Raw genomic sequence first — 24,196 nt, 5'->3', positions numbered from 1 at the left:
TATATAGCGCTTTTATCCAAAGCGCTTTACAATTGATGCCTCTTATTCGCCAGAGCAGTTAGGGGTTAGGTGTCTTGCTCAAGGACACTTCGACACGCCCAGGGTGGGGTTTGAACCGGCAACCCTCCGACTGCCAGATAATCGGTCTTACCTCCTGAGCTATGTCGCCCCTTAGGCTGATAACATATTTTCATTGTTTTGAGTGAATAACAAGTTACAAATCTATGATTATAAATTACTTTGTATTTTTTATTTTTTCGTATTATGAAATTATTTAAGTCTAAATTAAAAGCTTGGGTAACATTTTGGTAATTTATTTTCATGGCAAAGGGAGAATTTGCTTGTAATTCAAATTTTTATTGTAACCAAACTGTGCAGCAGGCACAAAGACAGATGCACTTAAATAAAAAGAAATATTTTTTATAATATAATCAATTGGTTGTAAAGTAAAAACCAGTCTCAAATGTCAAATAATAAAAATGATTTAATGCATCTCAATATCTAGGCCATTATTAAAATCCTTTGGAGTTTATCCTTTGGATGTAATTAAAAAGCAAGAGCTGTATATCAAACCAGTAAAAAGCCATATATAATTCTAGTATATATCTGTACATTTCCTAAATTAATAGCCAAAACCATATTTAATCAGTTAGGACAGTCAGTTTTAAAAAGAAGCTCTCCACCTCCCCCTGGTTGGGCTGGCTAGGGTCAAAAACTAGACAAATCATTAAACTATATCAGATACATTAATGAAAAAATTGTTCATATGCCCCCCTCCACACCAAAAAAAAAAAAAAAAAAACCAAGATGAACCAAAAACTAAATCACTATTTACAGTTTAAGGCATTATAAAGATATATATGCAGATGGCCAGTTCTGACACAAACCTCTGATCTCTGAATTTTTTTATCCTGAAAAACAGAAAGTCTGCAACTGTGTAATATGTAATAAAAATGAAAGCACATATTAAAGCTAAAGTCTTGAACGGAATTGTCTCTCCTTGGAGGGTGAAACTGAAGGATAAACCTGCTTGTTGGCAGGAACCAAAGAGTGTAAAATTATGCTTCTTACTGGAGTTGGACCTGGTGTGAATCAGCCAATCAGTGTGTGTTGTGAATTTTGTGTGCACAATCAAGCTGGGAAGTGGGTGTTTTTCTTTTACATAAAGCCATCAGGAAAAGGTGGAATAACAAAACTGGCATTTTTATTTTTAAATAACACCAAAGGCAGCAAAATTATTTAGAAAATAAAAGAAAGGAAACCTCTGAACTGAAGTTTCATGAATAAATGAATTTAATCCTCATGCCTTTCTATATGAAACTTCAGTTCAGAGGTTTTCTTCCTGATTTAAATCATTATAGAACACTGTAAACCCTGCTGTTTATGACGATAATTTAGTATACAGACATTAAAGCTGCAATAGGTTTTTTTAAAAAATATTTTTTTTTTAAAAACTGCATAACTAACCCTAAAGCGACACCCTAGCAAAGATATTTTGCTGTTAGAAATATTTTAATTGTAATCCAAAGGCTTGAGGATATAAATGCACATTCAATATACTGTGTATAGCTATGAAAATAAAATCCACATCTCTGTTATTTAGGTAATATTTGGACCAGTTATTATCCTCCATGTCATCTTTTTTACTTTTGTGGTTGGCTCCCAGCAGTCAGGCATATCCACAGCGCGTACACACTGCCCCAGGGGGGTGATCGTGCGAATGGCGTGGAAGGCCTGGTCATCTCCAGCTCTGATCGCCACTGTCCCTGCTGAGAATTTCAGTTTAGACCAGCCTAAACTGGTCAAGCTGACTTAAGATTTCTTATTTTATAAGGGCTTTTTTTTTCTTTTTTTACATTTTCAGCTGGTCAACCACCTGTTCACCAGCTGATCAGCCTACAGTATATAGTCAGCTTGTCCACCAGTCTGACCACCCACTTACGCCACCAGTTTAACAAGCTTTGACCAGCTACAGACCTGCTATGACCAGTTAGAAGTGTCAAAAACTCAGTTTAAACTACCTTAAACTGGCTTAGAATCCCAGCTGGTCTTAGCTGGAATCTTCAGCAGGGGTTGTCCATGCGGCCCTAGTCCAGGGTGTAGATATTCTCCACCACGGGCCTCCTCGTCTGGATTTCATAGATGATATGTCGAGGCTCCACTGTTAACAGGCTGTAGAGGCACAGTACATGCTGGTCAACTACTACTCATTTTATTTTTTGGTAATTTTTAATTTTTGGTTATTTTTAAGAAAAATGTATTGGTTCTTCATCCCTTACCTTCCCCTCTTCAAGAACCTTCTGTGGATCTTCCCTGAGAGAAAACAAAAGAGAAAGAGTTCAGCCTCAAAAAAACAGAAAGAAGTTGGTCTAATTCACCCTCCTCTTGAAGGTAAACTGATAGCACAGGACCTATGGATTGTAAATAAATTGGTAAATAATGTGATGTTTGAACAGGTTGTCTTAAAAGTTAATATATGTGCTGGACAGGGTACAGTACCTACATCTAAACCCCAGCAGGACAGGACAGGGTACAGTACCTACGTTTAAACCCCAGCAGGACAGGACAGGGTACAGTACCTACATTTAAACCCCAGTAGGACAGGGTACAGTACCTACGTTTAAACCCCAGCAGGACAGGACAGGGTACAGTACCTACATTTAAACCCCAGCAGGACAGGACAGGGTACAGTACCTACATCTAAACCCCAGCAGGACAGGGTACAGTACCTACATTTAAACCCCAGCAGGACAGGACAGGGTACGGAACCTACATTTAAACCCCAGCAGGACAGGACAGGGTACAGTACCTACATTTAAACCCCAGCAGGACAGGACAGGGTACAGTACCTACGTTTAAACCCCAGCAGGACAGGACAGGGTACGGAACCTACATTTAAACCCCAGCAGGACAGGGTACAGTACCTACATTTAAACCCCAGCAGGACAGGGTACAGTACCTACATTTAAACCCCAGCAGGACAGGGTACAGTACCTACATTTAAACCCCAGCAGGACAGGGTACAGTATCTACATCTAAACCCCAACAGGACAGGGTACAGTACCTACATTTAAACCCCAGCAGGACAGGACAGGGTACAGTACCTACGTTTAAACTCCAGCAGGACAGGGTACAGTACCTACGTTTAAACCCCAGCAGGACAGGGTACAGTACCTACATTTAAACCCCAGCAGGACAGGACAGGGTACAGTACCTACATTTAAACCCCAGCAGGACAGGGTACAGTACCTACATTTAAACCACAGCAGGACAGGACAGGGTACAGTACCTACGTTTAAACCCCAGGACAGCCAGAGCGCCCAGCAGCAGCACCAGAAGCAGGCCGAGGGAGACGGACAGCACTGGGATGTTCACCTGGAGGGACAGGCTGGGGATGGGCTTCTCCTCCTGGGGTGAGCAGAGACAGAAAGACAGAATGCAGGTAAAACTATCCCCAGGGCAAGACAGGATTCAAACAGTCACGTCAAGCTTTATTTATAGAGCATATTTCATACAAATTTGCAACGTAATGTGCTTAACACAAAATACCAAGGACACTGAAAAGAGAATTAAGTACAGTACAATGAAAGTAAAAAGTCAGATAAAAAGAACTAAAATAATTCAAAAAGATTTAATCAACTAAAAACAAAAGAAGCAGAATCTCCTTCGACATTTTAAAACGAATCTCATGATTTACCTTTTTAACATTGCTTATTTACTTAAATTGCTTCCTTATAAAAGTAAAAACCGATTAAAAAAGCTTTGAATGAGTACACAGAGATCATGGGGAGAAGGAAGAGGCTGTCTGGATGATGCTGTAATTATTTAATGTTGTATAATTTATATCCAGCCAACATCCTCTATTCAAAGTAGACAGAATGGTTTGTGGCATACACCACCTTAAACGAGACACCTTAACGTCGAACATTTACTCTCAGTGGCGTTTCATGAAACACTCATTAAATATTTGTCCGCCAGTTATCAAACTGCAATTCCATTGTGCTGTACTTTTTGTTGACCTTCCTAAGGCCTTCGGTACAGTCAACCATTTTATGTTATTACATAGACTGTCACATGTAATAACTGTCATTTATTGGGTTAGATGCAACAGCACAATACTGGTTCCATAATTTACTCTCGAACAGGTCTCTGTGTGTGAAAGCAGGTGATGTACAGTCTGAGTTTTTACAGCTGTCAAAGGGTGTTCCACAAGGGTCCATACTGGGTCTTGTGCTGTTCACCATAGTTAATTACATAGTTAAATTTTGAAATGGCTGTAACCTTCACTTTCATGCAAATGATACAATTCTCTATTGCTTTTCCCAGTCTATTCCCTTGACTGTTAAAAATCTGCAGCTTGCTTTTGTTGCTCTGCAAACGGCCCTCATAAATCTTAAACTTGTTTTAAATTGTGATAAAACTAATTGCATGCTGTTTACCAGATCAAAACAAAAAAATGATAATGACAATCTCCAGATATGTACCCTAGATAGCACTCCTGTTGAAAGAGTCCCGCATTATAAACACTTAGGCATCTGGACTGATGATAAATTCACTTTTAAGTTCCACATAAACAATCTGGTAAAAACAGCTGCGGGTGAAGCTTAGCTACTTATACAGGAACAGAACTTGCTTCCTTAAGTTTACCAGAAATAAGTTAATTGAATCCATTGTTTTTTCTGTCCTTGATTATGGGGATGTAATTTATACACATGCTGCTTGTACTACTTTGCGACCCCTAGATGCTATTTATCATTCCACGTTTAGATTTATTACTGTGAACAACTATGGTACTCATCACTGTGTCCTGTATGAAAAAGTTGGGTGGCCCTCTCTGTCTGCAAGAATCAATCACAATTTGTATATGATTATTTATAAAGCTCTGCTTCACAAATGATCCTTTTTACTTACTTCATTTGTAGCCTCGAAAGATATGCCTTATCACACACATTCCCAAGATTATGTAGTTCTTCAAGTTCCTCAAATTTGTTCTAATCTATAGAAAAGTGCTTTTAAATTCTATGCTCATCAAACCATGACTGTATTACATACGGAACTGAAACTTGACACTGTTTTAACTCTTGGTAATTTTAAGTCTTTGATCTCAACCTTAGTTACAGTGCAGTTATTGTATAGTTATTGTTTTTAGAATTTTGTTTTAATATTTGTCTTTGTGAACTTTTACTATTTATGGTATTTATTTAATATATATATGTATATATTATTACTGTTATTCTTTAAAAAAATTATTAAAAATTATTTTTACTTTTTATTATTGTTTTAATTGTATTTTGTAATATCAGTACCAATGTAAATGAGAGCTCATTCCCATAATGTGTTTTCTGAGAATTAAATAAAGTTTGATTGATTGAAGTGTCACAAGTGGAGGCTTGGTCTGAAACTTCATAAAGGCATACAGTATTCTGCCCCAGAATGCACTGCCATCCATGCATTACGCAGAGAGTCACATTATGAGATATTCACAGGGACAGTTAGCAAACAGAGATCTTCGAGTCATGTGATCATCCTCCATCATCATGTGAAACTCTACTCACAACAGTTCCAGACTTGGACAGGCTGGAGTTGAGCTTGGAAGTGTCGACATTTGATTGCTCCTCCTCCCACACACTTTCTGCAGAGAGCAAGGGGGCAAGGGGGGGGGAGGTCAAGAGAGAAAGAGTGAGAGAGAGCAAGAGAGAGAGAGAAAGAGTGAGAGAGAGCACGAGAGAGAGAGAGAGAGAGAGACAGACAGAGAGAGAGAGAGAGAGACAGACAGAGAGAGAGAGAGAGAGAGAGACAGACAGAGAGAGAGAGAGACAGACAGAGAGAGAGAGAGAGAGAGAGAGAGAGAGAGAGAGACAGACAGAGAGAGAGAGAGACAGACAGAGAGAGAGAGAGAGAGAGAGAGACAGACAGAGAGAGAGAGAGAGAGAGAGAGAGAGAGAGAGACCCATAATATATGTGGTTTAGTCATCATTCCCAGCAGAATTCTGACAAACTCACAGCGTAACACGGGGTGGAAACTTGTGATATGTAATTGTCTGCACTTGCAAAATTCGGAGGCGAGCATTCAGTGATGCACTGTGGTCGATTCGGCAAAGGTCATTTCGTGTGAAACGCACCTGTGTGTGCATTATGTGAGATGGCGGTTTTATAAAGCGTGTGGTTGCAGGGGCGTGAGTCATGGGAGGGGGTCTCTACATTGAGGCAGAGCTGCTGATATGAACTGAAACTACAGCTTTAAAGGGACCCACCCGCCTGACAGGAGCACGCTGCGGCGTCACCCGTCCAGTCATCTCCAGAGTTGCCCATTCCCTTCATGAAAATGAGCAAAACTGATTGTGTGAAAATAAAAGATGGGCATAATGATTCTAATCTTCTGCTCAGACGTTTGGGGAAACTTCTTATTTTCACTCTGATAAAAATAATTCTAATAAAAAGAAATATTTTTTGAGTAATAGTACTTTTCTCAAAAATATAGGGGTCAAAAATATTAGTACCCCAAAATAATATTTTAAATAAAACCAAACAAACTGGCATCTGCGATTAAATGACATTTTTCATTTTTTTGATCTCAACACCAGATTCAACTAATTAGCAAATCATAGTCATCAGTCAAGACATTGATAAGTAGAATTAAGCTGGGCTAAAACGAAAACCTGCACCCACACCAGCTCTTTTCCGATAATACTGGAGAGCCCTGGTCCATAGCCTGGAGAATTAAATCGAATTAGCTATTGTTATGAAACCATGCGAGGGTTACGGCCGGTCTTTGCATTGCATTTCACCAGGGTGTTCAGCGCACAGATTCAGAGCTGAGCACATCCTCTCATCGACTCGCTTATTGCTTTCTGACAGACTGAGCCCTTGCAGTTTAGTCCAGTGGTGTGACTGGAGCGACGACGTCCCTTACCCACACACTCCATTGTGAAACAAAGGGGATGAATGTGGAATGGGGAACTGAGAATGCTGTTGTTACTGGTTGCAGAAAACAGCCTCGTATAGACAAAGGTTATTTGGGTTGTTTTTATTAGTTTTTTTTTGTTTGGGGGGGTGGGGTGGAGGGGAAGGAAGCATCGGTTGTGAACTGCAGAGGACGTGCAGGCAGTTATCTCACTCTGAACAGGTGTGAGTTGATGGCCTTGCTAAACTGGGTTCTGCCCTTTTTTTGCTGTTGTTTTCTGCAGCTGTGTTTATTAAAAAAAAAGAAGAATAAGAACAATTTAATAATAAAAATGTATTATCTTTATTACTATTTTATTATTATGCCTCTCACCCAATGCATGCTGGGATAGGCTCCAGCACCCCCCACGACCCTGATCAGGATAAGTGGGTATAGATACTGGATGGATAGATTATTATTATTAGTAGTAGTAGTAGTAGTAGTAGTAGTAGTAATCATAGTGGTGATGATTGTACTGTCATATCTGTCGATCAAAACAGCCTGTACTTTGATGTAAGAGTAGGCTACATGTCCCTTTTATCTATCAATTCTGTTATTCTGTCCGTTTTGAATGAATATTGAAAACTGAATGTTGTAGAAGAACTAGTACATTACATTTATTTGGCAGACGCTTTTATCCAAAGCGACATACAAAAAGTGCATTTCATGGTCATAGACAACTGCTAAACACAGGTTCAGTAAGGTACAATACTTATTTTGTACAGCTAGCCAAGAACACAGTTTAGTTCACACAGTGAATGCTATTCAGACCTACTGCTAGTAGTAGCAGTAGTAATATTAGTGTATCATATTGGTTCCTGAACACAAATTCTCTTCATTCTAGGAGGATCTCTGAAGCCTTCAGACTCTGAAATAGAAATGTTCTCCTCTCCTGACACTGGCATTTTCAGTTCACGAAGGTCATCTGCAATGTGCTTACGCTGCGTTGCCCGCTTCCGTAGTGCAGCGTAAGCACAGAGACAAAACCAGAAGGGGGACTGCCTGCACTGCTTAGGAAATGAGAGAGAAAGAGAGTGAGAGAGGGACTGAGAGAGAGAGTGAGAAAGGGGGGGGGGGGGGGGGGGCCCCCGGGCCCAGGGAAATGTGCTCATATGTGGGGACCTGAATGCAAGAACAGGAACACAACTTGATTTTTCCAGCACTCAGGGAGATTACTATATTACTAATAAAATGCCCTTCATTAACGATTCTCCTTATTACATTACATTACATTACAGGCATTTAGCAGACGCTCTTATCCAGAGCGACGTACAACAAGTGCATTGGTTCATGATGTAGAGGTGCAAAAGAAACACTAGAGTGAAGTAAGGATCGTAGTGCCAGAAGTGACCACATCGATCAGGACTCCAACCCTGTAGAGTAAGCTGTTCAGCAAGCAAGAATCCTACCAAGTACAAACTAGCACTGGAATCACATCTAATCACACCTAATCAGACAAAAACAATCCTGCCAGATACACTAACATAATCATATTATCCTAAGAAACTATTCTATTCCCACAGAAACAACCACGATCGTGTAGTCATCAAAAATGGAAGAGAACTCTTACACCTCTGTCGAAGTCTGGGTCTGTACATCGTCAATGATAGGTTACGAGGGGATTCATTAGGAAGATACACATTTTGCTCACCTCTTGGGAATAGTACAGTAGATTATATGATGACAGATTTAGACCCTTTCTCTCTCAGAGCATTCACTGTTAAGCCTCTAACCCCTCTGTCTGACCACAGTCAAATTACTAGGATTTTCAAAAGGACATAAATTAACAGTAGACATTAACAGTAACAGTAACAGTAACATTAATTAACAGTAACAGTACACACACAAAGCCCAGTAAGCTGTTAAATATAAGAGAATCATAGAGATGGGCTCAAAACAGTACAGAAAGCAATTAGAGATCAAGAAATTCAAACACTTTTAGACACCTTTCTGGACAACCCATATATTCACAGTATAGAAGGAGTCAATCTGGCAGTAAAAAAGTCAATACTATCTTTGAAAAAACAGCATAAAAATCACAACTAAAAATGAAAAATAAACTGAAACCTCAACTAAAAAAAGAGGACAACTGGTTTGACCAAGACTGTCAAAACATCCGAAAATAACTTAGAAAATTGTCAAATCAAAAACACAGAGACCCAAGTAACTCAAATATACGTCTTCTTTACTGTGAAGTACTAAAGCAATAGAAACATACACTCAGAAACAAAAAGGCACAATACACTCATAAGCAACTGGCAGAAATTGAGGAGTCAATAAATACAAATCAATTCTGGGACCAATGGAAAAATCTGAAAAAATCACAACAAGAACACCTTAGCAATACAAGATGGGGATATCTGGACAAACCATTTTCAAACACTTTTTAAAAAAGTGGAATTAGGAGCAAATCCTGACAAAAACCATATAAATAAAAAATTGCAAGAACTTGAATTGGCTATTAAAGATAATCAAAATCCATTGGACTGCTCGATTACTGAACAAGAGCTTAAAGATAAAATAAAAAAATTGAAACCTAAAAAAGCATCTGGACTTGACAGTATTTTAAATGAGATATTAAAATGCACAAGCACAAAATTTCAACTGGCCATCCTAAAATTATTCAAATTGGTTCTGAGTGTAGGTTACTTCCCTGACATCTGGAACCATCGGCTTATAACACCAATATTCAAAAATGGAGATGAATTTGACCCAAACAATTACCGAGGCATCTGTGTGAACAGTAATCTGGGATAGGTTCTTTGCAGTATCATAAATTCTATGCTTTTAACCTTCCTTACTAAACAATGTCTTGAGAAGAAGTCAGATTGGATTTTTACCAAATCCTTGCACAACTGATCATATTTACACCCTACAAACCCTAATTGAGAAATATATAACTCAAAACAAAAAACAAATATTTGCTTGCTTTATTGATTTTAGAAAAGCATTTGATTCTATTTGGCATCAAGGGTTATTCTATTGAAAGTGGTGTAGGGGTGTAGGGGGTAAAACCTTAATCACATCAATGTATACAGGGAACAAATGCGGCGTAGAAATTGGCAACAAAAGAACACATTTCTTCTCTCAGGGGCATGGAGTGAGACAGGGCTGCAGCCTTAGTCCAACTCATTTCAATATTTATATTAATGAATTGGCAAACATACTAGAAAAAGCTGCAGTGCCTGGTCTCACTCTACACAGCTCAGAGATCGCGTTCTGTTCTATGCAGATGACCTGGTTCTCCTTTCCCCCAGTGAACAGGGGTTACAGAAAAGCCTAGATCTGCTAGAACAATACTGCCAGACCTGGGCCCTGGCAGTAAACCTTAACAAAACTAAAATTATGGCATTCTGAAAAAGATCCAGATCTCAGGGAACAAAACACAAATTCATGTTAGGATCACATTACATTGAACATTCCTCAAATTATAATTATTTTGGATTAAAAATCAGTTCTACAGGAAACTTCAACATTGCAGTGAATGAACTAAGGGAGAAAGCACGCAGGGCCTCCTACGCCATAAAACAACTAATTTCTGCAGAGATTCCAATTAGAATTTGGCTTAAAATCTTTGGAGCTGTAATTGAACCAATTACTCTTTATGGCAGTGAAGTGCGGGGTCCACTCATCAGTCAAGAATTTGGCAAATGGGACAAACATCCAATTGAAACCCTGCATGCAGAATTCTGTAAACATATCCTGAAATTACATAGAAACACAACAAACAATGCATGCAGGGCAGAATTAGGCCAATACCCATTACTTATCAAAATACAAAAAAGATCAATCAAATTTTGGAAGGACCTAAAACAAAGTGACCCCCACTCACATCAATACAAAGCAATACCAAGAGTTGAGCAAAGCAAACAATCCCCTCACTCAGCTGGTCCTGAGCCTTAGTTCTCCACATACACTAACACACACCTCACCCGCTCAGGATCTGAACAAAACTACAAACATAATTAGAATAAACCAAATTGCAACACAGCTGAAACAGAATTATATAACCTACTGGGAAACTAAAACAAAATTGCAAAGTAAAATGAAATTTTATTTGGCCCTAAAAAGACCTGCTGTAGTGAACTGAGAACCACCTTGATGAGGTACAGACTCAGCGAGCACCACTTAGCCATAGAAACTGGCAGGCACAGAAAATTATGGTTGCCAGAAGAAAAATGATTGTTCCAACAATGCAAAGGCAACCAAATTGAAACAGACAAACACTTCCTGATGGAATTCACCAAATTTGACCAAATTTGCCAAACATTCTACCAAAAAATGATCCTGAAATGTCCCCAATTCAATGATACACCCAATGAAGATAGATTACCCTTCCTATTAGGAGAAAAAAAGGTTGCTGCATACTAGCAGCACAATTTGGGTTCTCTTGCCATTCTCTGAGGGACAATGTGTGACCACCTCATGCACACATTTACATACAGCACACACGTGTACAAGCAGACACATACTCACTCAACACACAACACACAGATAGTCAGACAGACACACACACACACACACAAATAGTCAGACAAACACACACACACCTAACATCACTTATTCATTATTTTATTATTTTTGCCATAGGCTTGGCCCTTCTTTCTTTTTTTTACTTTTATAACAAATTCATAGTCTAACATTCATTGTATATAGTGGTATGTTGTAACCACTGCTTTGGCAACACAAGTGCCTATATTTGTCATGCCAATAAAGCACTTTGAAATTGAAATTGAGAGAGGGAGGGAGGGAGGGAGGGGAAGAGAGAGAGAGAGAGAGAGGGCCTATTGTTCCAGCAGTGCCAGCATACATGAGAAATTAACTCTGTTTTTCAAAAAGCCAACAAGCTCCGCATTTCTATCATTTTTATAGCAAGCTTCAACAGCATCACAGGCACGCAACATGGCATCAGCTGGCCCTGCTGGTGATGCTATTGCAGTGTTATTTTTATTTGATATTTTAAAATTAAAAGTTGATATAAAAAAAGTCTGTCGTACTGGATGTTCTGCCATATTCAATAACTTCAGTGGCATCCCCTTTGAGACAGCTCATGATATAGACACAGGTTTTCATATAAAAAATATGCAGATCAGGTTAATAAATAACACGTAGTGGTCCATTGCTTTGATTTGCCCCTTTGGCAGCTCTATCGATGTATTTCCGAACATTCAAATAGAGAACACATATGTACGGGTTTATTTTCAATTTGTTTCAATTCCCTGTAAGTTCCAGATGAACACACTTTCCAGGAAAGACGGTTTTTATTTAAATGTGAAAATATGAAGCCCGTCATTGCACTGACGTGTCAAGATTGTGGAGGGGGGGGGGGGGGGGGCGGTCATGGTGGAACTTTGTGGTGTTTTGGGTGCAGGGTGGAGATATGCAGGCCTGCTGAGTCACAGTGCCAGACAGTGAGTCATCCCAAGCCAGCCAATGGGAAACCGGGTGAAGACATGCATGCGCGAGTGTGGAAAAATGTAATAAGAGAAACCATCACACTAACGGCATTCGAAGCCATCACATTAATATTGATCCAAACATTTGTGTTTATATCGATCGAAGCCACCTCGTTTATATCGACCGTTGGGTCACGCGGTCTTACTCACCTGTGACGGCAGGTGTCTGGGGGCTGGTGGCGCATTTGGGCACGGGCACTGTCGTCACCACAGGAGCTGAGGAGGCAGAATGCTAAGAGAGACTGACGTGGGACAGGGCAGACGTGCACTCAGCTGGCACTAGCGCAGAGACGCGCGCAGAGACACTCGAAAACGCATTAGAACATGAGCGAGTCACTGGGTCCCACTGGGGAGCCACCGCATCACCCTGTCGCTGGGTTACGAGCACGGCTTGTAGCCTTTCTTTCACCCCAGGCGGGCCTGTGGTGGGGTTAGGGGGTGGGGGGTTTGACGCAGTAGAGGATATCTGGAGGGTGTAGGTGCGATTGCGTAACGGGGTGGGGGGGGCAGGGGGGAGATAGGATGATGCAATTGCAGACCGGGGGCAGTTGGGTATGGGGGCCACTGACTATCATGGATGCAACAAATTATTTCCCCCCCCTCCCCAAACGGTTGGTGTTCCTCTAGACAGATGGTGCCTGAGGCAATCACATATTCTGCCTACGCCTAGAACCGGCATAAAATATATACGTCACAGAATATACAAAATGTACATTAAAAATATGTCTTTTATTTTGGGATACATATTTCACCCCATAAAAAAGTGTAAGGCCCACTATACGATCAATTGCACAAAATTGTACAATGCATTTCAAATACCTATGCAGGATAGTTAGATAACCCAGGACTCAGAATAAGAATATAAATTAATATAGCTGCCAAAAACTATTTACACTGCATTGCACTATTTATACATATTAGCATACAGAAAAGTAATATCGCTTACCTTTCACAACCCTCAGGGTGTAGGAAACCTTCTTGTCGTTGAAGTATCCGTCGATGTCCACTCTGCAGCAGTACGGCCCCTTGTCCGCCTGCTTGACCCTGGGGATGACCAGGTCCACCTGTCCCGCGAGCACGTCGCCCACCACGCGGTACCTGTCCGACACCTTGGAGACGACGCCTTCGCCGTCGGTCTGCGCGATGATGTCGCCGCACCAGAGCGTGCCGCAGCTGCGGCCCCAGCACACGCGGCTCAGCCCGTACCGCTTCACCGAGTAGCGGCAGGACAGGCTCACGGACCCGCCCTCCAGCACCTCCAGCGCCGAAACCGCCGCGCCGGCGGCTGTGGCCGTAAAAACAGGAGATAAATAACAGTGTGCGTCCTAAAAAAACAGGATGTGCGTCGTGTCACTGCTACGCCATGACGTTTCGGCTTTTTTGAGGGAATGCAGAGTTGATGTTATTGGCAGAGCACAAACCAGGAAGGTCTACATTACATAAACCTGTCCCATAAACGTACATCTTAGCACGCTTACGAGAGATAAAAAGCATGGAAAGAACAGATTCAGGATCTGAAAATTTGTTCAGTTAGATATAATCTTTAATTTTTCAACATGTCACTAATACAACAGGCAATTTATTTTCATTCTGAAACTGTTTAAATGATAAATAGTTTTTGTGTGTGTGCATGTGTGAAGGAACACAAGTATCTGTGAACTCAATTTCTTGTTTTAAAATGTGTTGAGTATGTTCCTGTTGCGGTCACTGGTTTTCCACCACGAGGGCTTCCCTGAACTGCACTCTCCAGTAAACAAACTGCAAAAGACACGACCTCTGCATAAAAAAACGCCATTTTGTGGATTTACACAACAGTCAGTCTGACCTTTAATGCCCTCAGTGAGCGGCATTGGGAAATATGGCCTGTAATGGGAAAAAGCCGTTTAGCTTTCTTTACTAAAGAAAGGCAAAATATGTGATATCAACATCTGGACTGGGAGAAACACACCAACAGCGAGTAGCAGTTAGGCCCTTGTATATGCATTATTCAGTGTTAAATAAACTCTGATACAGTACATTGTGGTCTCAATAACTCAGGTTTCTTGCATATAAACTCTAGTAAAACACTGCACATCGTGTTATGAGTCAACGCAGCAGTGTAAGCAGTAGCTGTTAGAAGCGTTCAGTGGTGGCTTTAAGGAAAGTGGTATTTCTGTCTCTGGCTAGTTGTTATGTTACAAGCAGCCAGCAGGACTGGTCTATGCAGCAGCAGAGAGCAGAGGTTAGGAGGCCCACCCATGCAGACTGGTGGCTGCAGGGAGGGTCGCACATGCACGGGGGGGGAGGGGGGGGGCATTGGGGTCGGTTCCCTTACCTGCCAGAGAGAAGGCGAGGATCCAGCGCAGGTGAAGCAGTCTCGTTCCAGCAGCCATCCCGACAGGGGTGGGGGGGAGGGAAGGCGAGGCGACTCTGGGAGCGCTCGGGGTGCGGGCGGGACGGCTCCGCCTCGTGCGGGGCTCTGCCAGGAGCGTGTTGACCATGTCGCCGCCCCCGTCCCTGCTCTTCGCCCCCCCCCCCCCCCCCACCACCCCAGGCAAGAGGACTCCTGAATGGACTGTCTGTGTTCCGAGGGCCGCGAAACTGCGACATCTCCAGCCGTGGCCGTCAGCAGGCCCCCCCCCCCAGCCCCGCTCCGCCAACCTCGCCCCCCCGCCCCCCAAGACGGAGAGCGACGGCGGGGGGGTTGTGTCTCGTTGCGTAGCGCAGGGAGTCAGAGAAGAGGCCATTGTTAGCAGCGGTATTTTCCAGAATTCATTACTCCATGTCTGCCTATGAGCTGCCTATGTGCTGCCCCACTGGGTCATGGGTGGTGGATGGGGTGGGGGGTGGGGACGCAGTTGAGAGGGACACACACTCACTGCCGAGTGCTAACTGTGCTCGGGGTAAACAAGAGCGCTCGTCCACCGACCGGCAGGCCTGCTGACCGCGCCTCGATCTCGTTACGCATCTGCGCCGTGGCGTGTAATGGTAGATCACTGAGGCCATTCCTATGGAAATACAGGCGTTTCTGTTTGTTTAAATTGTCTTCTGAGGCGCGGAAAGGCCCTGAAGTTTGGCAGTGTGTGTACGCATACTCTTTTTTAGCGTGTTTTTGTGGCTGCGCTGGTTTGGCTAGGGGAACCATTAGTTGCCTCTTGTCAATGCTTTTAATTTCACGTCGATTCCTGTCAGGCAAGCAGAAGTGATCATTTGTTCAATTTCGCACACGATGTACCAAAAGAAAGTACTTCTCGTTCAGATTAGAGATGCTAATACATGCAAAAGCTTACTAGGTCTCGCAGCGAAAGCTAAGACGCTGTGCTGGGTTCTCTTTTAAGCAGGGGCGTCGAGTCATTTCTGAAAAGGGCAAGTGTGCTCTAATCACGGTTTTAACTCAAGACCTTGGTTAATTGAGCTGGAACATTACTGACCTTTTTCGAATAAGCCAGGGCAACTCTGCCCTAGAGATTACAGGCACAATGATTTAGGGAGATATCCATATCAGATAGCAGGAAAGGCCTGTTCTCCACATAAAAGTTCTGATGTTGTTAAATGGCAAGTGTCAGAGGAACAACATCGCTGCCATGGTAATGGGGATGAGCTGGGAGGTTTCATTATGCCTATTGGCTGTGTCAACACATTTTTACATTTATTTTTCATTAATTTTTCATACCTTTCTCTGCTGATTCTTTTCACAAAATACCAACTGCCTGATTAGAATTCAAAGCCTGGCTCAAAAGCCATTTTGAATATGTGCCACTGCCTGAATATTTTGTTGTTTTCCCCCCTTTTTAAAGGCCCATTTTAAATGATAAAAGCAAAATGTTCTTCATTAATTCTCAAGCAGAGCTATTGGTAAGCGGGGGATGGTGCTGCTCTTCTATATCTTTCCGGGGGGGTAGGGGATGGAGGGGAAGGGGGGGGGGGGTTGTGGGGGTTGCTTGAGATTTTTCAAAGAGATTTAATGCAGTAGACCACAAAAATAGTTTCAGGCTATCCCAGCAGAGCAAGGGAGCAGAGACAGACATTTGCTAAAGGTCTACCTCACACTGATGTCAGCAAATCTATTTCACACAGTTACATTTTAAATTTACATTGCATCAGTGAATCTGCCCTGCTACGATTGGTCGGTCAAAGCTGAAATGTGAGAAGAAAAAAAAAAAAAGCTGAAATGTGGCTGGGTATTCAATCCCGCCACATTATAATGCAGTCCACCTGCTACTGCCTTGCCATTCACCCTCTACACACTCTCACAAGCTACAGGGGTCAACGTGCAGTCAATATGCCCCCGAGCTACAACACCAAGATGAGGAAAAATGCATAATCTCCAATATTGCTATAATGTTGGGATCGTAACAAAAACAAATCACCAGATTTACCATTTTAGCGCGGTAAGCTTGGCGCACACATAAACACAATTTACTGAGATGCACTGCGGTGGCCCAACTCAAATTACAGCAGGTTTGGCACGGCAGCCCATTGGAAACAGGACATCTTGTGAAGCACTCACTCATTTGAAGGGCATCTCAATCTTCTAGTTCAGCCCCAGAGCTCTGACGCTCTTGACGGAAAGTACGGCCAGTCCATTCCGTCTCTCTTGCCCTTCGCTGCTCCTCGGGTAGTTACAGATTCATTCTAATTTAGAAAATGAGCTCTGCGCTGTTGCGACTGTGGCAGTGACAGGCAGTAAACAACAGCAGCGCCGTAGCCTATACACCTCAACTGAAGCTAGGGGACGCTTGGGCTGTCATTCATGTGCATATCAAGAAATGTAGCTAAAATAGCAGATGGCGTAAATATTAGGGCTAATTAAGTGATGAGGGGCAGAATCTGACATGAAAACCGGAAACAATGAGGCCCTTGTTGCCCACCTCTGAACAAAGTTATTTGTTTTTTGTTTTTTTCTGAAAATTACAAAGTCATTGAATTTTAAAATCTTTATTGTAAATTTTGTGTTTAAGTACATCAAAGGTGAACAACCTGAGCCCTCATTTCAGTGCGCTCAGTGAGAACGCCCTTGAATTTGCCGAGGATGAATTCAACATGTCAAAAATTTGCAATCACAGTATATAGTTACTTTAATTGTTTTTAGGTTCTCAGCCAATGTACCTATGCTGAGCAGATCCATTAAGTAAAATCACATCAATATACAGTATATACATAGATAATTTATCATATTAGTCATTGCTATAATCACACACTTCATTAGAAATAATTTGTATTATGTACACTGAAAAACGTCTCTAATATTTGAATGCATACTTTTCCCCATCCTAATCTCATCCAGTCAGCACAGTAACCACCACACTGACTTCCAACAAAGTGCTGTCATTCTACATCTGTGCTAAGTGTCTGTTCAACACAGAAACAATAAAGTTATACAGCATCACAACCACTTTAGCCAATCAGCTGTGAGATAAGAAAATTCAAAACAGGCATCTAACCTAGAGGCTCTTATTTACTCCTGTGGCACAAAATCCAAGCTGTTGGGAGGTGGCCTTGTAGTCTTTCCTGGATCCTCCTGGTGTGGTTATTAGTTCCTTGAATGTCTGGAACACGCCCAACAATCTATTTAGAGTCAACAAAGGCTTCAGCACCATTTGCGGATTAAGCCAAAGTATTTGAGACCCTCAAAAAAAAAAAAAAGCAAAGTGTTGTAGATCTCTCAGGCTGCTGTAGTTCTCTGAGATTCAGGGTCCCTTCCTGATGTATAGGCAATTACGCCATTTTGATTTGTTGTTGGTGCAGGAAAGGGGCGTGGCCTAGGATGGGTGGAAGGTAACCGGGGGGAAGGGGGTGGACTTGCTTCAGCCAAGGTTCAAGGGCACGTTTAATAGTCGTCTCCTTCATCCATCTGATAGATATTCTCCACCGCCATCTCCCTGGAGTGGAGGCCCAGGCTGGACTCTGAGTTCCTGTAGAGGACCCCAGTGCCGGGCTGCTCTGATCTAACGGAGGAAAGCCACAAGCCAGCGGCCGAATCGTTATGATTAGTTTCACTGGCAAAGCCCTTATTCAGAGCGCCTCACCATGTCATGTCTTATCCATTTTACACAGCTTTATTTACAGAGGCAATTCAATTCAAAGTGAAGTGCCTTGCATAATGTGTCATTTTTAAACAAATCCTGAAAGAATAAATTGATGAGCAATTTGAGCAAGATGCTGTAGTGAACCTGCTACATATGAATACCGCAGTATTAACAACACTAGTGGCAAAGCGCATAATTTCTGGTGGGATTTCCCATTTTTCTATCTCTGCTTCCAGGCCCAGAGTGTGGTCCAAAGGCCTGGGGCTGCAGTTGTAAGTGACCACTGGATAACCCCGTGGAGCCTGTTAGTTGAAAGCATACTATTCATACAGTACTTACATTCCAAGCATCTCGCTGGCTTTCTTCCACCGTTTTCCTGAAAAAGAGACGAGAGCCTGTTTTTGATGTTTTTTTCTTTTTTTTTTAGAGTGTTTTTGAATTAAATGTGCTCATTACAGAATGCAGTAATACAACAGTAGTACAACACAAAACTTTCATTCTTTTCTTATGTGCCTGCTTACTAAATGCTTTTTCCGGTACAATTGCTGAAATAATTTATTTCTGGTTTGTTTTTTTTGGGGGGGTGGGGGGGGGGTGGTGAAAACAAAATGTACGCTCATTCAGTGCGTTCCCCCACACACATTAACACAGGTACTCAGCACAGCCGTTAGCGTTTTCCTGCGGGGGAATTGAAATCTCTGAGGTTTAGCTCAACGTGTGAAAGAACATCCTTCCCTGCACTTCCACAAACTCGCTCAGTCCTGACACCGATCGCTCTACGTCACATTTTAACCCTTGCTGCTTAGTTACGAATAGCAAATAAAACAGCTGTTAACCCTCTGAAGACTAAATTTATTGGAATGTATTTTTGTTTTTGTTTTGTTTTGTTTCAAAATTATAAGTCAGTGTTCTAGAGCTCCACTGCTTTTCAATTACTGGCAGTGGTTGTTGCACCAGCATTAGATTAGCTAAGACCATTCTGATCACATATGTGTGATCTTACACCGGAAAGGGCTAACTGCCCATGAATGCGTTGTGCGTGTGTGTTCACATGCACCGTGCTCAGGCTTGCAGGTGGAGGTGGAGGAGCATACTCACTCATGAAGAGCAGAAACACGATTATCAGGGAGAGCAGCAGCAGCAGCACCACAGGCAGCAGCACCGCGAGCTGGATCCCATCCGGCTGAGGCTGTAGGGCAATGAATACTGCACTTACAGGCACTATACCAGACACCATAATGTTACACTCCATTTTACATTCTTGTGCTTTTTAAAATAACTTTCTTGTTTTCTGAAAAGACATGACTTAAATTCTGTTAAAGTCCCCATTTTGCTTTAAAAATTTCAGCATTTTTACATTTTCATGTTCCGCCAACCATTACACTCTTTTATTGCAGCATTAAACGGCATTCTGTGGCTGAATAATCTGTGTGTCCCCTTTATTACCCTTATTGGGCCAGGCCGGCTCTGGCGATAACCAAATGTGCATCTGCACTCACCTCTTCGCTGTTCTGGGGTACCGCTGCATCAGAACTTTCTGTGGAATTGGCACTCTCATCACCTACGCACAGAACAAAACATTGAGAAACATGATAACTTACTTATAATCTATGACTTATTTTTTCACTCATTAGTGGCACCAGGACAGGACAATATCTTACTCATCTGACCTCTTGGGGAAAAAAATAGATTAAACTGAATCACACGCTTTAGCTCAGAAATGTTGGTATCAATGGAAACTGTGACGTTCTGCATCGCGGAGAGCCTTTATCCACACCTTGCGTGTGAGCGTGTGGTGTCCACGTCGTTTTAGACGCCTGCTCAGTCACGTTGGTTGGCCACTCTGGTGCATTTTTTGTTGGCTCTGGTGCTGGAAAGAGAGATCGCGTAAAATGGAATTAGCTGAAAATAAAAATCTACTGGATGACCCAATTCATCAGATAAAAAATGTTTTTAATCAAGTTTACAATAAGCACCGTTACAATTTGCATATATGAAAGGCTCAGCAGTGAATATTATCTCTAAATGAATATATAAAAAATATCTATATTCTATTTACTGCAGATCTAGCTGCCACAGCCTTGTTTTAAATTCTTTATTTCACATTTATAACCAGAATTTGTCAGAAGTTTTGTGAAACAACACCAAACAGTATTTCTGTAATATTTTGTGTGTTTTTGGCGAGTCACTCACCTCGGGTAATGACCAGGTTTACCGTTTCCTTCTGGTCGTTAAACGGCCCTATTATGTGCACGCGGCAGCCATATACACCGGCGTCACTCTCTTCAGCGCCAACGATCGTCAAGGAGACGTCGCCCTGCTCCAGTGCGCCCGCTAACTGATACCGCTTCGATGCGCTGCTCGTCACTTCGGACCCGTCGCTCGCGATGACCTCATTGCTGCAGCCGGAATTCGGTACTTCCCCTCTGCCCCAGCACGAGTGTAGCTCTCCATGGTAGCCTATGTCGTACCTGCAAGGGAGGACCACGTTCTGTCCAACGTGCCCATGCACCGTCCTGCCAGCGCATTCACTGCCTGGGGTGAGGTAAGAGAGAGAGAGGCTTCTGACTTTTGACATCCTTTAATAAATCATATCCCCTATACACACGTAAACTACCTATGACACATACAAATAAATAAACCCCCATCACAACACCCCCTCCCACCCCACCCCCACCCTCATAACCAACACATACCTGCACTACACCTACAGAGAGAGAAAGAGAGAGAGAACTACAGGAACAGAACATGTTTATGATTTTACATTTCCTTACTACCCAAATGAAATTCCATGTGTTCTTCAGATTCAGCACGTTCTACTTTTGCTCCCATAGCATAATCCGCTCTTAAATCTTTATTATATCCCACATCTAGAACTTTACATTCAGCCACATTGAAGGTCATTTTCTAGGTTTCCAGGTTAATCTTCCTGTTTTACCTTCTTGTTTTACCTCAGAAGACACTATACAGTTTTTCTCTGTATAGGTTACCTTAATTTTGGAATCAGTTTTCATTGTTTGCCAATAATAACCCAGTCTATATTACTTAAATTCTTTCATACCTTAAGTCAAATTTTACGGGGTGAAAAATTATTGATTTGGAAGAGGTAGTTAACTTACATAAAAAAAACCACAATATATAAAAAATGAATAATTACTTGTGACATGTAGCACCACTACCCCCTCATGCAAATTGTATCATTGATACATTGATTTTTGCATGAAAAACAAAGCACTGAACTGATGCCATTTTTATACGCAAACTAACAGCACCAAAAATTTGCAGCAATTCAAAACACCTCTCCACATTTTCCCTGCTCTAACACAACTCTAATTATCTAGTTAATCGAGGGGTATTAGAGCCATATTTACTAACTCTTTTTCATTTTTACAAGTGAAAGATTTCTTTTACAAGTTACAAGAAATCTTTCTAAAAAACATGACATTTATGTTGCTGTCTGAAATTGGTGGCCTATGCCCAAGTTAACCAGTTTTTCCAAACCATGTGACCAGTTAGGATTTAACCCTTTAAGGTGCAAGATCATAATATGTGATTAGAATGTTCTTAACTGAACATTCCAGTGCTGATGTAACAATCACTACCGGTAACTGAAAGCAATGGAATTCTAGAACACTGAATTTTGAAGAAAAAAAAACAGTATAAACTAACTAACAGAACATTCATAAAGCTGATGTAACAATCACCTCTGGTAACTGAAAAAGCATTCCAAAAAAACTGCTCTTCAAAGGGTTAAGGTTCTTCTCCTATTCCCCCAAACCCATATTTCTAATATACACAGCCCCCCCCCCCCCATCACCCCACCCCCCATCCTTCTCAGTCAATTTATCAATTTATCCCCCACTGCATTAGACTCACCCCCATCCCCTGCACTAAACCAGCTACAGCTCTGTGCTGTAGTAGCTCTCCAAGCTTTCACACCTGATGATCTTGCTGATCTGAATTATGCGCCGGGTGCACAGTCAATGCCTGCATTTTGTGCTGAGCACCAGAAGTGAAGTTAGACCACTCTGAATGGACAAGCTTAGCTTTTCCCACACCTAAAACAAAGCGTGTCCATTTCGAGTGTCTAAATATAGTTTAGCGTTCCGCAACCTGTTTCACTTCTCCTGGGCAAATAAGCAAAAAAAGCTCTACCTAATCATGGAAAAGTATTTATGCTGGTTTGAGGAAAGGATCAAACAGAAAATGATTCAATCAATAACAGTTGGCCTAGTTTACCTGTTAGAAGATGGAAGGAGAGCCAAAAGGAAAGGATGGAACTACAGCGTACGTCCATGGTGAAATGATCTCTGTCTCTATCTCGCTCTCTCATGATCTCATACACCTACAGAAAGAGAGAGAGAAGAGGAGGAAATGAAGAAAGCCCCGATTAGTGTGACAGGGAAAAGGAAGTCATGCGCCCTTGCCACAGTTTTTGAACAGCTGTATGGCTCTCTCTCTCTTTCTCTTTCTCTCTCTCTCTCTCTCTCTCTCTCTCGTCATCTCTCTCTCTCTCTTTCCCCTCTCTCTCTCTTCACTTTCCCTCTGATACTTTCAGTCAGGATAAATCCGGTTTTTCCACTTTTAAGATTTTTGTCAAAGCCAGTAGTTTTTTCTTGTTTCTTGTTTCTTGTTTCCTGTTGAATTAACAATTTTTTCCCCTACACTCAACGAACGGATTTTGATCTACATAATTTAACAATGTTAAATGAAATTGGCAGTAGAAACGCTGAGACAGAAATGAATTTGTCAATAATTACTGAGAAACATACACTTGGTTGGGTCAGACAGATGTTATTAAACTCTGAGAGACATTACATAGCAAGGTGGTTATCATGAAGTCATAAACATGTAACCAGCAGTTCTGATGACATAACAATGAGCATCGATACTGCAGCAAAAAAGTTATTATGGCTTAAAGTACATAAAAGCACCATTATTGTGGGGGTGCATATAATCTGTATTTAACTTCAATCCCACCTGAAGCAAGAACTACATTTCCCAGCGTCCATTCATAAATAACCCCACAGATTTGTACTTGATAGGCCACTGACTCCACACAATTTAAATTTACGGGAAACAAAGCACCTCACAATCCCATTCAGCCCTAAAGACACAAAATACCATGAGGACATCCATTCCTTTACTGTGCATGAACACCGCCAATAATGTTCCAATAAGTCATAAATAAGCTGTTAGGTAATACCTTGAATGTTCTTTTGTAAAATTAAGCATTACCGAATCGAAACAGATTCAGAACAGTGACAAATTAATACGCAATTTTTGTGGATGTAAAACTGTTGTTGTCCACTAGATGTCACAGTTTGTGCATACAGTACAAAGCATTATTGTGATCGTGACAATTGTGGTTTTCTGTCGGACAAATGCAGACTGAGTATCGAGGTCATTTTGAAAGCTAAAATTCAGTTTGTTTCTCCAAATTTAGAAACCATTCAGAACCACACATCCAAATCCAAAAAAAAAAAAAAAAAAAAAAAATCACCAGAACAGATTTTATTTCTCCTACTGAAGAAGAATAAATGAAAAACATTCTAGTCAAAGCATAGATTTTTCCATCATGATTGCGTTTCTGTTTCCTGGTCAACAACAGTAATGTATCCATATGGCATCAGCATTCTACAGGAGCTATTACAGTTTAGATTAATTATCTGCCCAGGAACCGATTAGTCTACTAATCAATACACTTTCAACATTCGTCCTGTTAAATAAATGCGGGGAAACCTAGAAGGCGGTTGAACACCAATGTCGTTCAACACCCTTAATACCCC

At 41.6% G+C, this 24,196-nt stretch overlaps 2 protein-coding genes across 5 annotated transcripts; both read right to left on the bottom strand.

Moving 5' to 3' along the window:
* Nucleotides 1-341: 341 nt before the first annotated feature.
* On the bottom strand, nt 342-14,904 carry timd4 (T cell immunoglobulin and mucin domain containing 4). Of its 4 annotated transcripts, none has more exons than XR_004767016.1 (8): nt 14,714-14,904; nt 13,346-13,684; nt 12,550-12,615; nt 5,556-5,632; nt 3,290-3,408; nt 2,280-2,313; nt 2,022-2,172; nt 342-1,769 (listed from the first exon to the last, which is right to left on the bottom strand). XR_004767016.1 is itself a non-coding variant. In XM_035434633.1 (7 exons), exons 1-7 carry the CDS (start codon nt 14,877-14,879, stop codon nt 2,137-2,139), a joined length of 837 nt encoding a protein of 278 aa, XP_035290524.1. In that variant the 5' UTR covers nt 14,880-14,904; the 3' UTR covers nt 342-2,136. The 4 variants fall into 4 exon arrangements, 2 of the variants coding, with proteins under 2 accessions (XP_035290524.1, XP_035290523.1); XR_004767015.1 differs by having other exon boundaries at nt 3,294-3,408; XM_035434633.1 differs by having other exon boundaries at nt 342-2,172.
* A 2,396-nt stretch (nt 14,905-17,300) lies between these two features.
* Nucleotides 17,301-22,821, bottom strand: havcr1 (hepatitis A virus cellular receptor 1). The gene is made up of 7 exons (XM_035434635.1): nt 22,647-22,821; nt 20,601-20,942; nt 20,185-20,277; nt 19,907-19,968; nt 19,506-19,596; nt 18,747-18,783; nt 17,301-18,326 (listed from the first exon to the last, which is right to left on the bottom strand). The coding sequence occupies exons 1-7, from the start codon at nt 22,738-22,740 to the stop codon at nt 18,209-18,211; spliced, it is 837 nt and encodes a 278-aa protein (XP_035290526.1). The 5' UTR covers nt 22,741-22,821; the 3' UTR covers nt 17,301-18,208.
* Nucleotides 22,822-24,196: the final 1,375 nt, after the last annotated feature.

The sequence above is a fragment of the Anguilla anguilla genome, chromosome 9 (genome assembly GCF_013347855.1).
Source record: "Anguilla anguilla isolate fAngAng1 chromosome 9, fAngAng1.pri, whole genome shotgun sequence".
Taxonomy (NCBI): Eukaryota; Metazoa; Chordata; class Actinopteri; order Anguilliformes; family Anguillidae; genus Anguilla; species Anguilla anguilla.
Note: the sequence above shows the minus strand (reverse complement) of the source record. Positions and strands in the feature narration are given on the sequence as shown.